The sequence below is a fragment of the Arthrobotrys flagrans genome (assembly GCF_004000055.1).
Source record: "Arthrobotrys flagrans strain CBS H-5679 chromosome Unknown unitig_8, whole genome shotgun sequence".
NCBI lineage: Eukaryota > Fungi > Ascomycota > Orbiliomycetes > Orbiliales > Orbiliaceae > Arthrobotrys > Arthrobotrys flagrans.
Genome location: NW_027137553.1, coordinates 498,553 through 514,810, shown reverse-complemented (window position 1 = coordinate 514,810; position 16,258 = coordinate 498,553). Strand labels below are relative to the sequence as shown.

The window sequence follows — 16,258 nt, the reverse complement described above, 5'->3', positions numbered from 1 at the left end:
CTATGAAAAGCATCACAACGTCGTGACCGGCGGCATATCTACAACCTCAAACTCGTGTTGGTCCTACATGTGGTCTTGCAATGCAACGTTGGTGCTAACTTAGGCAGAGGCAAATGTTGACATTATAGACTTCTACAATAATATCCAACTTTACCAAATTGCAATTCTCAAGAGCCTCAGTGAGGATTGCCTTCTCGAGTCCAATTGCAATTGCAATTGCAATAATGCTCAGGATCTACCAGAATCTATCCGATGAAGGCTCCTCCGACGAACAACCCCCAAAATGCACATGGGGAGTCGGCTACCGTCCAATAACCGTCGACCACGATATTTCGTTCATTCTCCATTCCCACAGCACACCCTAGCAGATCCAGACCGACGGGTCCAAGGACGCTTTGCTGTCAATACATGCGCATTGCAGCATGCATTGTGCATGACAGCACGCTCCCTCATCCCGCTTTTTTCTGTGACGGTATCTTAAGGCAACAGTACTGTACATACAAACGTACTTACATTTCTATCGCCTTTATTGCCCCCCGGGGTCTCGTCCGTTCTCTAGTCATTGTTCAGTCATCGACGAAAATGATGTTTTCCGATTCCCGTGGCATCCGTCGACGAGAAGTTCTTGATATTTAAGTTTCAACAGCCGAAAAATGCCCGCCGTTGCAACTGACGGTTATTTTGCCTGTTCCACTTCACAAAAAATAAAAGTTTTTTTTTTTTTTTTTCGTTTTACGAAAAAGAGGCAGGTGACATGGCTTCTTGGTACCTCGAAATATGCGATGAGCATCGACGACAGCTATCCTTTCGAGTCTACGCCGTCGCCAACAATCCTAGAAATATTTCTCGGAAGATACCAGGTAACAAGTACCATCTGAGACATCTCCAACATAGCGTCACCTGAATGGACCAAGCTCCAAGATAGCTCCCAAGCTAGCGAGCTTCAGCGCTTCACCCATTCCGGCGATTCGACATGTCCAAGACCACCATCTTTTCCAAGCTCGCTAGCTTGAGGGACCGGAGCTTCGAGTTTCCAATTCGTAACAGGATCTTAATCGCAAAAAAGCCTGCAAGGCTGGACCTAGCTAGCTAGCTGTGATAAAACCCGAACGGCGCTAGAAAGTTCGCAAGGAAAAAAAAACTTCGTGTCTTTGAAAAAACTGTTGGTCCAATCGGGATCCAAGACGTCAGCTCTCGAAGCCCTAGAAGTTTGATAAGATGGGCTCATGATTTAACGGTTGAAGCTCTCAATCTTGAATTCTGCGATCCTGTGACTCTGAATATCACTTTCAAACTGCCCAATTGATTGTATCAGATTGCTCTTTTGATATTCTTTCCTCGATAAGAGTAAACCTTCTTACTCATTGACTAGCCTTGAGCTCCATTCCTTGCTGGACTGTGGAGACGTCTGAACGCCCGTGCCCTCTCAAGCTGGTTCCCAGAATCATCGGTCCTGCATGAAACGTCTACTAGGTGCGTTCTCCCCCAACCGTGTGAGAAGAAGGAAAAAGAAAGTACGGTGTGGCCCCGGTGTAACTCGCATTTTACTTCTAAGCTTCCCAAGCCTGAGTTGGCCTTATGGCTCGATTTCCCCATCCCGTTCTTCTATTTCGCACAGGCAAACATAAAAAAATCATCTTTTGGGGGGCAACCTCGTCATACCTACATATACACGCCTTGTACCCTCGTGGTACCCATCCAGCACCTGTGACCCTGCGTGATTACACCGTGGTTACATACCTTGGATTATTCTCCGCACTTCTTTTTTTTAAGTGTTATCCCAGAGGCCCCATCTGCAGCAAAACCTGCGTTTTGGAAAAGAAAAGAAAAGAAAAGGTAAAAAAAAAATTAAAAGCGGAATAAGCTAACGGGGCTTGCATGCGCAACGACGTGGACAATTCATTGACAAGGGACCGACATAAAGCTTTCAAAAAAAAGAATTTGAACTAGTTGGATTCGATAAGTATCTTTTAGATGGTGATTTCGTACTTTTCAACGATAACACTGAGCTTCATGATGTTTGATTGAGCTTATTAAAGCTACATTTTTGATTCAATTGAAGTTCCCGCCACTCAATTGAATACTAGTTGTTCGTAAACTATCAACTAATCCATCCCGTCTATTCGGATTTATCCAATCCGGCCCAGTTGGTCGCCTTCGAGCTACCCATCTTGCTCCATCGTGAAGGAGGTGGGCGACTAGTCTCAGCTGCGATATTCCACTATCTCTCTTTTCGATATCTTTGCCATCCGGATATCCACGACTTACCTCTTCCTTTAATTTCTTTTTTATACGCCACCCCCCGGCTCAGAACGATCTTTTTAATCCTTCTTCGATCTCTAGCTCCATATCCACTTTACGCCTAAAATCTACCTTAGCTATAACCCTTTTCAACAATATCAACATAAACCTTGCAAATTGGCCTCCCATCATCTTTCCTGCACCCCGTATCCCCTCTTACGAGCCTAGCTAACCCTCCCAACCATTTATCGTGTCTTGCTTTTCGCAAATAACATCCCGTGTCTCTTTGTACAACTAACCCTGGCCCACATTTTTGTTTATCCTCCTCCACTAACCCCCCCTTTGGGCCAATCGGTCCTTCGCAAAAGGATTCCTCATATCGGCTATACTCGCTGTTACCTACCCCCCTTCCCTATTCTTGTTAAGATTATCCTAGGATCCTGCTTCATCAATGGGCTTATGATTGCAAGCCTCCCCCTCCACACCCTCCTTCTAGGGTTCAGACCTTTCCTTTCCCTTTCGTCCTTTGGACTATGGAGGAGGGGGATATGCCGTGTCTGTCCGAGGGGGGGTATAAATATACCTTCTCGAGGAGGAGAGGGTTAGATTCTCTCTCTTTCCTAAAAATATTCTTGTTCTTCGTAGACTAGCTTCGCAATTGACCTGTTCCTCATATATCTATCACCATTATCGGTATTATCTTGAGCTTCATTTTGCTTAGAGCTTATATATTATATTACTTTATCATCACTATCACTTCTTAAGCTCCACTTGGCTCGGAAATAGTCTTGACTGCTTTCGTGTTACGAGTGTGTAACCTTGATCTGCGTCTATAAAACTTTCTCATCCGCACACCCTTTTTAACTTCTCACATTTTCCTCATCACCATCTTCTCCAACCAAATCCCAGGAAAGATACTATAACAATGGCCTCCCGTATGATCAAAGAAGAGCGAGCAGCCCGCAACGAGCGTCTTCGTCGCGCTGGTAAGTCCAACACTACTCCCCACTAGCTACCTTAGCTAGTTCCGGCCAAAAAAAAAAAAAACCCTAGCCGAAACTTACATTATTCCCACGTTTCCAGATGAAGCCCGCAAACACCTTACCCACGAAATCACCGTCCTCGGTGAATCTCTCGACATGGACCTTCGCGACAGAATCTCGAATATCCATTCAAACGCGAATGCGTTGGAAACTCAGAGTAAGCAGTTGAAGTCGAGAACGCAGGCTATGAATAAGACTTCGAGGCAGTGGAGTGCGCTTGCTGAGAACGGGAGGGGGAGACTCAAGGTAAGAAAATTAATTCAAATTCAAGTTCAAGTTCAAAAATATGTGGACTTTTTGGGAGAATTGAGTAAAAGCTAATTATGGCGACTTTTTGGGAACAACAGGAAATCGGCGATGTCCAGAACTGGGCTGAAATGATCGAACGCGATTTATTGGTTCTTGAAGAAACCTTGAGAATCGTGAACGACGAGGATGTTGATGCTTATTAAAAAGAATCACGACGTTCTCTCTCTAAAAGTCGACTCCCTGGGAACCATCGACCATAAAACTCGATGGTAGAGACTTTACAAATGCCTTCAAAAAATAACACACAAAAATGATACCCTCTTCGTTTTCCTTTGTACAACAATTTCATTCCTCTTTTTTGTAATCGGTGTTTATTCGGCGGAAATTGGGAGGGCAATGGGGGCGGAAATAACGGTAACTGCATGCGCATGGGAATATGAAAATTTCAATTGTTGAAATAAGCTTTTTGTTCTGATAGCCTTCAAAAGAAACCCTGGTTTTAAAACAATTGTTTCATCTCGCTTCTGCGACTTCCCGCTATCTTGCATTTCGGTTTTTTTTTTTTTTTTTTTTTCTTTTCCCTCTATATATTTTCTTTTTTATCCCTCCTCGAGGTACCGGTACCCTCTCTTGCAAGCCGCTTTTTCTGTCCTTGCATATCCGCCAATCTCCAATCTCTTTTTACCGAAATCCCGATCTGCAGGAACTACGGGAACGCTAGTTGGCTGGGGGGCTTTCCAGTGGACCTGCTGGTTTGGAACAGGAGTTAAAATTTGGACCCACTGGTTTATGCAGGAGAGTATGTGGGAAAGACTAGCCGGGAGCGATGAGCTGGCGGTTGGTGGGAGGTGCGGGATGTGGTGGGTGGGGAGTGGGGAGAGTGGGAAGTTTCTTTTTTTGGTTCCCTTCACAGTTCCTTGATCTTTTTGCAGGTCTATTATATTTTCCGATTTGAACAGTTCCCCGGGTAGCGGGTCCTCAGGGGAGAGGAAAGTTAGAGTAAGCGCCGGGGGGTGGGCTTGATATCCCCCCTGGGATGTTTTATCCAGATACTCGGTAAACTACCTCCGGAATCGGGGAAATAGAAGGGAGGTACGAGGGAAAAGCGACTTTAAATTTCCTTAAAAATTAGCGTGTATGGTGTGCATGTACTTATCTCTCTAGCGTTCCTATCATAGTCATTTTTGTTACTGCTAGCTAGTCTAATTGAAAAATCATGAACCCCATTATAAGTAGAAGCCGCCTTTTTGCCGTATGATCTAGTAAGTAGGTGCCTAGCCATTCTGTTAAAGGAAGTTCTGGATGAAGTAGCTTGATAATAGCGCCCCTTGTGGCCTTGTGGCTAGTGTCAACGTTAGCCTTGGAAGGCGGATGCCGCAGATCATGTGGAGGCTTAGCGTGGTGTTTTCGTTTCGTCTCGAAAGGGGGTCGGGTACTGTAGTATCGCACTATAGATACTAGTAGACTTTAGTATTGCGCTATACGGTGGTACTATATATTAGCAACTAGTATTAAATGGCAAACCTGATATCGGTGTTTACTCTTTCCAGAACGCCTTGGTGCAAAGTCAGTACCACTATAATGTATCTGGCAGCTCGAATCCAATACATTAAATAACACCAGAACTAGATATCATAGCCTAAGCCGCATACGAGGAACAGCTCCAACAAGGGGTACTTTCCAATAATATTCTATAACTACCTGTCAAAAAATTCTTTCTCGATAACTGACCATCAATATCATTGTCCTCTTATGTATACCAACGTGGCTCACCACTCAATCGAAAAATAGTGTTGCAACTTGTTGCATATTTACCCCCGGCCAGCCAAACCAAGCCCCAAGCTTCAAGCTTCAACTTCACCTCCAACAATAAACACCTACACCTCATAACCACACCTCCCAAAGAACTCCCCCCTTCAAATTCAGGGGACCATTTACATAGCCCCCTAAGTTTACACCTCCTCGGCAGGGTCTCCAAAGATGTCATCATCAACCCATCCCCCGACCCTAACAGTATTCTACAACCACCCCACAACCACCCACAGGATCTCCATCCCGCTCCCCCCACCACCAACCCCTCAGATCTCAACCTCCCATTCAAAACACCACCATAATGACCCATCCGAATCCTCCCGACCAGAGGCACTGCACACAGCACCATCAGCTACAGCTACAAGAGCCCACCTAAAGTCCTTAAGAGATGCGGTCAAACAAGTTCAGGCAGAGATGAATACGTTTTTAACGAATAGAATGGAAGAAGAGAAGGCCGAAACGGTGGATTTGGGTGGTAGTGGGAAGGGGAAAGCAAAGAATGGGGGTGCAGCGAAGGCGGCGGAGGATATGGAGAGGGATGGAGAGGTTGAAGAGGAGATGGATGATGAGACTAAGGCTTTGGAAGCTGAAGTTGAGAAACTGAGAAGGGAGGAAGAGGAGGAGAGGATAGGGAAGGGGAAAGGAAAGAAGAGGAAGAAGGGGAAGGAGTAGTATAATGGCTATCTATGGATTAAGATGTTGAAGTTTGTATGATATATATGACGTAATGATACCCTGATATAGAACTGCTTTGCCTCTGCATATTTCCTGAAGTTTTCCTACCCTCGAGCTCTTGGGCGGTGAGTGGGAAAAGGAATTTATGGACTCGGAATTTATACATCACGGACCGAAACTTAACAGGCTGAAAGGGATATCGATTGGAGCTCCGGAGTCAAACCGATCCAGGAACAGGTTCAATGCTTCCACCAATGTATGGCTGTTTCGAATGCAAGAAAGCCATACCATCAAAACTCAAATATCAGAAAGCACGCTTGTAAATATATATATATATATTTTCCAAGGCGGTTTTGGGGGGTAGACTTCATACAAAATCCACAAAGAGACCCTGAAACACACCGGTCTTATTCGAGTACAGGCCCGTATTTACGTTTTTCTTATATTTGACTTAGTACGGTGCCTGATCGATCGAATTTGATCTTTAAGCCGACTGTCCCTGGTACAGAATACCAACGAATAAGGTTCCAAAATACACCTGAATATACCATACCACTGGTATACTGCATGGACCTATTCTAATTCTGGAGCATCTAACTGAGAATAATCCGCCTCTAAGTCCACCAAACACTCCTTCCATGCGAATCTCAGCTCTTCGCTATTGAAATGCTGGAAGACGTTTGTTCTCATGAGGTTATTGACCTCGGGTAAGTCTAGGGCGATTGCCCGTGACAAAGAGTCACTCGTAATTTTCAATTCGCACCCCTGGGGCCCTAAATACTCGTCATATATAGCACCTTGGTGCACCCCTATAAAATCTCCTATGATCATAACAATACCACCGCTGCTCCCATCAGTGCACGCAATACTGTATCCGATGGTGTCCCTACGACCGTGTCTGATGAACTTGTGGTGAATATGTGGGTTAGGTCTTGAATTGTTGACGTTGGTTTCGAATTCGCTCCCGTAACACCAATTCTTCGTCCTCAACCAGCCACACGTAGTAATTTTGACATCGTGACTCTTGAGTTCCGTGTTAAAACTCAAGATCGTAGTTTGGTATTGCCCAAGGTTTTCGTTATCAATCCATTCTCGCTTTCGGGAAATGGGGGCAACAGGTTTTCCCACAGCGAGAGGTGAAACCAACTTCAGCACTGCTATATCCTCGACCCGCGTCATTGAAGGCTTCCTGGGTGCCACAGCGACATCTTGGTCATGGTTCCACGCCATAATACTAGCGGCTACCGACCCCGGAAAGCTGCCCTCTGCCAGCTGTTACACATCAATTCTCCCCGATTTTAGTTCGAGGCTACAATATATTTCATACTGCCACTCCTCTTGACCCGGTCGTCTTATGAGCGCAGGTTAAAACCTTATCCTCGTCGATTAAAACCCCAGAAGCCCTCGATATTTGTGGGTAGATTACTGCCGCGGAGTTCGGTCCTGCGACCTTTGAAAATCACTACTAGCATTACTACCGTGTTTCGGAGCCCCCTGCAATCTTTCTTCCTCACTCTCCACACCAATTACAGAGTTCAAAGATGCTAAGCCGCGACTAATCCCATCCTTCCGAAGGATGGTGTTACTTTGGTGTAATATCTCCGTGTGACTTCCGGCCCTTAACAGCAATGCTTGGTCTTCTGGGATTTTAAGATCGGCTTGAATGGCAACAGCGCAGGTTGCGGTTCAAACACAAATCCATGATTGAAAAGTGTGAATAGATTTGTTGGCTGATGGGCTATAACATCTTCAAAGTTCCCGGATAGGTATTTGACCAGCTTTCGATAACATAGGACTGCTGTTCCGACCTGACATTTCGTTATTCTTAGTCGAAGTTGTTCAGTATCATCTCTCTCTGCTCATCCTCTCATTCTGGTATTGGCGGCGCGGGCTCTATTGTGAAATATATATAGTACGCTACTTGTTTTCGGGGCAAGGGGAAGCGAGTCTACGTCGAACTGAATACGGCAATATTGATGGGGATTTGGGACGAAGGAACAGGACTATTGATGGATCGTGCCACTCACGAATTCGGCGACCGGACTCTCCTCTCGGGAAAGCTCTTGAAGCTGAGTTACGGAGGCGCGCGTAGATATCGTATGGACTTTCGAATACATTATTGGTGTTAAGATATTAATCGTATCACGATCATGTATATATAAGTACCTAAGTATAAAGTATATAATCTATTGTTGGAGGTCGAAAAACCGCCCTGCCCCCGGAATCTACATATCAATCAACCCTAAAATAGTACTTAAGGTATACAGATTGAACGACTTCGCGAAACATTAACTTCGGAAAGGACTTAGAAATTACATGTCGCGTTTTGGTGGTCCAGACATGAAAGTTCCCACTTTGAAACTCGTGCGTTCAGCTACTTAGAGATATAGAACACTGCATCCCCGAAACCTGGATTTGAAGGTTCCGATATATGGTCCACTATTTGTTAGACAGGCGAGGATTTGCCAGCCTTTTCCTAAGCCTAACGCGCACTGTGCTGTTATAGACTCATGCGTCATTCAAGGAACGTTACTGTGTATGTGGCCGCAAGATTTCCCCAAGTTATATAAACCTATAAACTCGCCTCCAGATGCTCAAGTATCCGAGGAGCTCGAACAAGAAGTTTTATACACAATCATGAAAAGGTTCCTCAAACTCCTATGGCCATCATCGGCCCCAAACCCCGACCCAGAACCCGAAGGTTCCTGGTCCGACTTCAGCTGGGACATAAAAAATCCAACATCATCCAACACAGCATACCAACTCCCAGAATTCACCCACCCGCCACCCCCAAATAATAAACCCCTCCCTACTCTCCCCGCCGAAATCCACCTCCAAATCCTCGAACACACAGACTGGAAAGACCACCCAACTTTCTCCCTAGTTTGTAAACTCTGGCGTCACTTCCTCAAAACATCCCCCAAAATTCTCGAATCCCATTACGAAAACTACAACCCATTCTACGAAGAATTATGGCAATCTTCGATTTTAAAAAACAGACCTCGACCACATTTACATCGAGTTGTAGAACACCTAGAAACCTTCGTACGCGGCTATAGTGGGAAATTCTATCCCGGAAAAATCCAACTAAAAGACCCAAGAGACCGATGGGGCGGCCGCTGGGACTTCAGTAAAAGCACACCAATGCGGTTTGCAGAGGAATGGATAAACCCCAAATGCAGATTCATAAAACCTTTCGACTATTTTTTCTTTAAAGACGAGCCAATAGTACGATATACAGAGGGTGAAGGCGAAAAGGTCAATATCCGGGCTATTGAGACATTGTATCGCTCGGATGATAGAGATTCGGTTTGTACCAACATTTCGGGGACTCTCAAGTTCGATGTAAATATGACTGTAGGTGATTATATTAACGAACTTTCGGCATTGGTCAACTTTGAGGAGTCGTTAATCGAGCATCAGAGGCAGCTGGGCGTTACGACGTCAGGTAATAATGTGATATGGGTGAGTGTCTATTCGACGCTCATGATGGCGGTTGGATTGCGGTTTATTTTTAAAGGTGTATATTATGAAGCTGCGAAGGATTCATTTGTATATTAAGCGCTCTTAATTTCAATTTAGAAGTGGTAATATACACGCGGAGAACGTTTGAAGGCCCGAGTACTCAGTTCTACAGTGATCACGTCAACTTGCAATACTTCCTCCCGTGCCGCACCTGATACGAGCATAGCCAAGTCTCCAACACCATACTAATAAACGCCGCAATGCATATGCCACCCGAATCGCTCACAGTCGTAGCTCCCAAACTAAACTCACGATCCTCATGCGGCACATTATCCGTTATCTCGGCAAAGGTATTCTAATCCACCATTAGCACTCTCTCTCAAACCTCTGTAGAATCCAGATGTCCATAGCACTCACCACATAAACCAAACCCCCAAGTATCCCCTCCCAAAATATAATCAAAAATATAAACCAAACATTCGGAATAAAATTCCAAACCGCATGTGCCGTCAAGAGCATCAAATTCGCGAACTGCAAGATACTCGGAGGGTATAGATGCCTAACCCGAATAAATGGCGTGCTGCTCCGCGAAATAAAGACTCCGACTTGGTATATCGTATTGTACGTCGGATAAGCGTCTCGATAGTTCTTAAACGGCATTTCGTTAAGCGGGTATAGCAATGTCGGCGCTACTCCTTGATTGATCGTATACTCCGAGATATAAACCAGTAGAAGTGGGATGATATACGGTACTACCAATCCTTTCATCCGTCTAAGATTGTTTCTCAGAGACCTCCAGGCCCCCCCAATCGTCGACCCTTTCACATTGCCAGCCGTGAAAACCGATCCATTCGAATACATTGAGCTTCTCATCAATTCATCCTCTTCCTCCATAAGCCCCTGCTCCTCTTCCCCGGGCACACTCGCATACGTCCCCTTGGCACCCTCCCTCTCCACCCCAGTTGGAAGCACATCCCTCGGCAAAACCCCAAAGAAAGCCACCAGCATAACAATAGGTAGAAAACAACTTAACATCAAAGTACTCCTCACACTCAACCCTACCCAAGTCGACAACGCCAAATAAAACGCCCCTCCAATAATCCCAGCACCACCGGTTCCGCTACCCCACATCGCTAGGGAGAAATGGTCGTAAAAATGTGTCATGGATACAAATGTCATCTCTCCACCTCCGGATGATAAAGACGCTATAGCGATACCGAATAGCCTCCATGCTATTGAATCCCCAAATGCCACTACGATCATTCCACATGTCGAAAGTAAGTAGAAGCTGATGATACGGACTCGATATGATACCAGGTGTATAAAATATGGTCCCATAAGTTTCGTTAGGAACGAAGGCATAACATCGAATAGTAATACGACGCCTTTGGGGACATCAGGACCGACGAGGTCCAGTGCTGCAGATAATATGATAACGTAGAGTACATTATTTATCAAACCTAATAAAATCGTCTTTGTTAGCCATATTTCTTTCAACATAAATATCGACCTAACATAACCCCTGTGTATTCATACCGAACAGCCAAAATGCAGCACAAACTCTCGGATCGGCTCCAGCGAAAGAACCGCGGATATTGTTAAGAAGCGTTGAGAAACGAGCCTTATACACAGGCCATGAAGACGCTGCCGAGCCAGGCATCGGGAGTCTAAACGCTGGAGAGCGTGGTCGTGGCTGCGATGGCATGGAATGAGGTTATGTGTAGCAGTGATACTGATTCAGCCTTTATCTTGCGAGACCCGCAACTGCATTATATATAGTCGACAGATATGAGCCGGCAGTTAAAAAAATTTCGAAAAGCAAGATCGCAAGATCTATCCATCGAGGATCTAGATGACGATGAGCTCCACAAGGCTAACTCGATCTCTCCTTCGTGTGGTCTGGAAGGTGCCCGCGTGATGTTTTCTTGTCAGAGTGACTGCCCAACACGTCAACACAAACCCAGAGAGACGATGTTTCACTTCACCATTTTTAGACTGGTCGAGGTTTGGATGTTACGAGGCAGCACATGTCCTCACCGACTGCATCCTCGAGAACCTCTAAACTTGAACCTCTTTGTATGCTCCGAGACCATGCATGTTCTAACAAAATAGCCTTCTCTGTTCTGTAGGAAATCTTCTTAACAGTCCAGTGCGAGATAAATCGAAATTCAAGATATCATAAAATAGATTTGTCTTAGAACATTTTCAAGAATTCCATCGAGATGTTAATGATTATCATTCGCTGATGATAATACATCTAACTTGTGGTTTAATCTAAATCGTAGAAGGGCCTTTCGTAAATAAACCAAGTCGTACATTCCTTATACCTAAAAGTGTAATAATCCAGGCTAGGGCAGGTTGTATAGGTAACATCCATATGGTCGGGCTGCTAGGCGTGTTGCTGGAGCGAGCGAGTTGTGGGGACGACACTATGAGGTCAACCCGCATCGCCAGCACTGCACTCATTCAGTCCTCCCAACAGACACTCTTAAGGATCCGTCTTCCAACGTCCCCAACGTCAAACACGTAAATACCCCGACCTTGCCACCCCCTTCCGATGTCGCGGTAGACCATCTATCCATGAGAATCCCCGAATCAAGGGTACTCCCGTTCAGGCGCAAGGAGCCATGCTCACCACCTTTCACGCTCGCTCCATTCGAGAGCTAAGTCCGAAGGATAGGTCGCGTCAGGAGTGTATTCTAGCCTACGGTAAATACTTTACTCCTGTCCCTCAGTTTCTTATTCTGCTGCTGTTGGGATATACGGTTGACACGACTGACTCTAACTCCTGACTCGTTTCGCAGGTGAGAAGCTTCTCGTCGGCTTAAACAATGGCACGCTACGTATCTATCGAGTCTCAAACCCCACGACCCCGACGGAGCCAATCGACATTGAATGTCTGCGTGAGGTCGAGGGGTTTACAAAACGTCCGATAAACCAGATGGGGTGTATCAAAGAGTCTTCGATCATAGTTATTCTAGCAGATAGCTATGTATCCACCTACGACATGGCGACGTATGAGAAACTAGAAACGCTATCGAAAACTCGAGGTGCTACCTTGTTCGCGCTGACGAGTGGTGTGGAAAGAGATATTGCGGGTGTTCCGTCGGTTGTATCGAGGCTGGCGGTGGTGGTGAAGCGAAAGCTGCTGCTATATCTATGGAAGGATGGAGAGTTTCATGATTCGAATGAGATTACTTTGCTATCGCAGCCTAGGAGTCTGACTTGGGCCGCTGAAGGGAAGTTATGCGCTGGGTTGTCGAGTAGTTTTGCTATGGTGGATGTGAATACTGAGGTTGTCGAGGATATTCCTATGGCGGGTGGAGGGGGTGGTGCTGGAGGGTATCTTAGCTGGTCGACTCGCAATCCATTGGCCACAAGATTAGGCGATGATGAATTACTGCTAGTTAGAGACTGTGAGTATTCAAAATTGAGATCTCTAAAAACGCTATGGACGGTCTAACTAACATACCATTACAGCGACTTCAATGTATATATCCTCCCGAGGCGACCCTCTCGAGTCAAAACAAATACCCTGGACTCATGCCCCTGATCAACTGGGATACTCGTATCCTTTCCTTGTGTCTTTACACCCTCATCACACCTTACAAATACGTAACCCCGATACTCAGAATCTACTACAGACTATCACACTACCCGGCGCAACGCTTCTTCACACACCTCAACATAACCATGCCCTATCCCACGCTGGCAAACAATTTTATCTGGCATCTCCGACTCAAATATGGAAGATGGTATTGGTGGATTATGGAACCCAGGTTAAGGAATTGACAACAAAGGGCGAATATGACGAAGCGATCAGTATTCTAGAGCAGATTGAACAGGCACTATTCGTAGAAAAGGAGGAGCGGATCAAGGAAATCCAAATGCTCAAGGCGGAGAAACTATTCTCGATGGGTAAATTCCGGGACTCGATGGACCTCTTCGCCAAGGTAGCTGCTCCACCAGCCAGAGTTATCAGACTATACCCTCCAGCGGTTGCTGGGGAAATTTCCAACCAAATTGTCGAGGAACCGGCGGAAGAGCCACCGCAGGACAAAGCATCACAGTCTGAAGAGAATGGTTCGCCAACAGAGGAAACCAAGCAGAATGGCGAGGGTGAGGATAAATCATCGCCAACAGAGGAACAAGCGCCTGGTACTCCACCGAAAGAGAATGGGAACCACCCGTCCACTCCGGATGTAGCAGCGCCGAGATCATCATATTTTGGTATTCCGGCTAGACTGAAACTATCCTCCGCTGCTGCAGCAGATGATACAGCATCCATCAAGTCAGGGAGATCAGGGAAGGGAGACTCCGAGGCTGCGGCCCCTCCCTCTGCGACTGCCACTCCACCACCAGCGGCACAGGCCATACTCCCTCCACCCCCAACAAACAGGCTCGGTATGACTATCCGATTATCTCTCATTCCTAGCTAGGGCTAACAATCATTATAGAGGGTAAAGTGCTCAAACTGGCCGTCCAAGGCTTGGTCTCATATCTTGTTGAAATGCGCCGCAAACTTCTCAAATACGTGAAACCAGATATGGACCCGGACGCCCTTGGCGAATCAGCCATCGCACCAGGCCCCGAGACTGTCCTTGCATTCGGCGATGCCCCATCGAAGTCCGCCGCCATCGATTTTAGCGAAGTAGCAGCTTTACTCCCCCCATCTCGACATGGCGGGGAGATGAGCGTCAAAGAACAACTTGAGAATTTAATGGAAATGGCCAAATTGATCGATACGACTTTGTTAAGATCGTATATGTTCACGAATTCGAGTTTGGTGGGACCGTTAGTTCGCGTTGAAAACTTTTGTGATCCTGAAGTAGTACACGAGAAGTTGGTGGAGACGGGGAGGTTTAAAGAGTTGGTGGATTATTTAGCGAACAAGAAATTACATGACAAAGCACTAGTTCTGCTAAAGAGGTAAATAAGTTTATCTAGAGTAGAGTTTAGAGGGAAAGGCTAACATATTGTGCAGCTTCGGCGATCGAGAAGACCCAGATGACAGGGAGCCAGACCTACATGGGCCGCAAGCTACAGTCACATACCTACAAAAGCTGCATGCGGATCAACTTCCTCTGATATTTGAATATTCGACGTGGGTTTTGCACAAAGATCCGAAGCTCGGTATGGAGGTGTTCGTCGATGATACACCACAGGTGGAATCTCTACCTCGAGACAAAGTCTTGGATTTCTTGAAATCTATAGATGTAAAACTCGGTGTTCGATATGCAGAACACTTGGTTCACGAGCTCAAAGATGACTCGCCAGATTACCACAACTGGTTAATCGAGGGTTATCTTACGATAATGAAGGAACATAAAGAACCTGGAGAAGATGGCTGGCAGTGGAAACTCAGCAGTGCAGAAAGAGACGAGTATGGGCAGAAGGTGTTGAAATTCACAGAAGATAGTCACCAGTATTGGCCTGAGAAGGTCATAAAATGGTTACCTAAAGATGGTACGTTCAAAACGTAATATCTAGTTTGATTAAGTTATACTGACTGCTCTTAAGACCCAACATTCTACGAAATTCGGGCCTCAATCTTGAGCAGACTCGGTGAACACCGGCAGGCACTCGAAATATTTGTGTTTAGGATGCAGGACTTTAGCAAGGCAGAAGCGTAAGTACTAGACATCAGAATTATATTCAAAGTACCCAAATGCTAACAGTTAGCAGATACTGTAACCGCATCCATCAGCTCTCTCCACCGGCCTCTGACCCTGCTGAAACCTCAACAGAGACTGTTTACTCAATTCTTCTCTCTCTCTATCTTAACCCACCGTCAAACTATGAAGTTCAGATGCCGCCAGCGCTTGATCTATTATCCCGCCACGGCGCCCGTGTCGACCCGTTAGAATCACTAAGACTCATTCCAGAGTCGATCAAGGTCGCAGACTTAGGAAACTACTTTGAGAACCGTATCAGACATTCCAATTCTCGAGTCAATATGAACAGGGTGATGGCGCAGCTCTACAAATCCGAAGCATTTAGATGGGAGGAGTTGAACGCCGAAGCAAAGAAGAAAGCAGTAGCGATCGGGGAAGAGAGAGTATGCCCCGTGTGCCATAAACGTCTCGGCAAGAGTGTTATTAGCGTCTTTCCAGACGGACAGGTGGTACATTACGGCTGCGCGAATCGATTAGCAGGGAGGAAAGGGATGGCGGTTAAAGAAGAGCCTGTTGATCTGGGACTCCGAAGAGGATTTGGTACAGATCGGTGGAGCTCCGCATCAGGGAATACGGGAGGTTGGCGGTAATAGATCTCATGTTTTTGATTGCCTTTTTCGTTTAATTCTTTCTTCTTCTTCCAGTTTCTTGTGGGTTTAGTTCTTCATGCACTTTTGTATGATGACTGCGGGTGACATGCAGTGACTGCTTTTTGATACTAGCTTGTGTGAGCAATTCATTATACCAGGCGTCGCGGGATTTGGGCTACTTTTTTTTTTCAATTGGTTGTTCAATAGTTTCTTTTCTTCTTCGAATTTGCATTGAATATCACCTCACAGATCTATAGAATTCAAACCCTTGCTTTCTTCGCGGAGAAGAGTATAACCGTGACTCACTAGTTCCCCGTATCTAGCGCAAATGGATTAAGTAAAGAAGTACTTCTTTACCCATCAGCCATGCATATTCCAGCCACCTAGCATATGCACGACCGGCCGGGTTTACGGTCCAAACCGCTAGTCGCAGGTCGACGTGTTGTGGTACGCCAGTATTACACAGCTAGGCTGGACGATTATAAGTCGACGTACGTGACGGGCATAT

The 16,258-nt window shown here is 45.8% G+C and overlaps 6 protein-coding genes across 6 annotated transcripts; 4 read left to right on the top strand and 2 right to left on the bottom strand.

The window, feature by feature from the left end:
* Window positions 1-3,166: 3,166 nt before the first annotated feature.
* Window positions 3,167-3,736, top strand: DFL_006653 (uncharacterized protein; the record flags this gene model as incomplete). The annotated part of the gene is made up of 3 exons (XM_067636115.1): window positions 3,167-3,227; window positions 3,325-3,530; window positions 3,632-3,736. 3 exons carry the CDS (start codon window positions 3,167-3,169, stop codon window positions 3,734-3,736), a joined length of 372 nt encoding a protein of 123 aa, XP_067487764.1.
* Window positions 3,737-5,513: 1,777 nt separating this feature from the next.
* DFL_006652 (uncharacterized protein) lies at window positions 5,514-6,017 on the top strand (the record flags this gene model as incomplete). The annotated part of the gene is made up of 1 exon (XM_067636114.1): window positions 5,514-6,017. The coding sequence occupies one exon, from the start codon at window positions 5,514-5,516 to the stop codon at window positions 6,015-6,017; it is 504 nt and encodes a 167-aa protein (XP_067487763.1).
* Window positions 6,018-6,593: 576 nt separating this feature from the next.
* On the bottom strand, window positions 6,594-7,250 carry DFL_006651 (uncharacterized protein; the record flags this gene model as incomplete). Its single annotated transcript, XM_067636113.1, has 1 exon — window positions 6,594-7,250. The coding sequence occupies one exon, from the start codon at window positions 7,248-7,250 to the stop codon at window positions 6,594-6,596; it is 657 nt and encodes a 218-aa protein (XP_067487762.1).
* Window positions 7,251-8,657: 1,407 nt separating this feature from the next.
* DFL_006650 (uncharacterized protein) lies at window positions 8,658-9,581 on the top strand (the record flags this gene model as incomplete). The annotated part of the gene is made up of 1 exon (XM_067636112.1): window positions 8,658-9,581. The coding sequence occupies one exon, from the start codon at window positions 8,658-8,660 to the stop codon at window positions 9,579-9,581; it is 924 nt and encodes a 307-aa protein (XP_067487761.1).
* A 79-nt stretch (window positions 9,582-9,660) lies between these two features.
* Window positions 9,661-11,190, bottom strand: DFL_006649 (uncharacterized protein; the record flags this gene model as incomplete). Its single annotated transcript, XM_067636110.1, has 3 exons — window positions 9,661-9,840; window positions 9,903-10,945; window positions 11,022-11,190. 3 exons carry the CDS (start codon window positions 11,188-11,190, stop codon window positions 9,661-9,663), a joined length of 1,392 nt encoding a protein of 463 aa, XP_067487760.1.
* A 922-nt stretch (window positions 11,191-12,112) lies between these two features.
* Window positions 12,113-15,750, top strand: DFL_006648 (uncharacterized protein; the record flags this gene model as incomplete). The annotated part of the gene is made up of 7 exons (XM_067636109.1): window positions 12,113-12,194; window positions 12,290-12,901; window positions 12,966-13,889; window positions 13,943-14,414; window positions 14,470-14,951; window positions 15,006-15,114; window positions 15,171-15,750. The coding sequence occupies 7 exons, from the start codon at window positions 12,113-12,115 to the stop codon at window positions 15,748-15,750; spliced, it is 3,261 nt and encodes a 1,086-aa protein (XP_067487759.1).
* Between the last annotated feature and the right edge of the window lie 508 nt (window positions 15,751-16,258).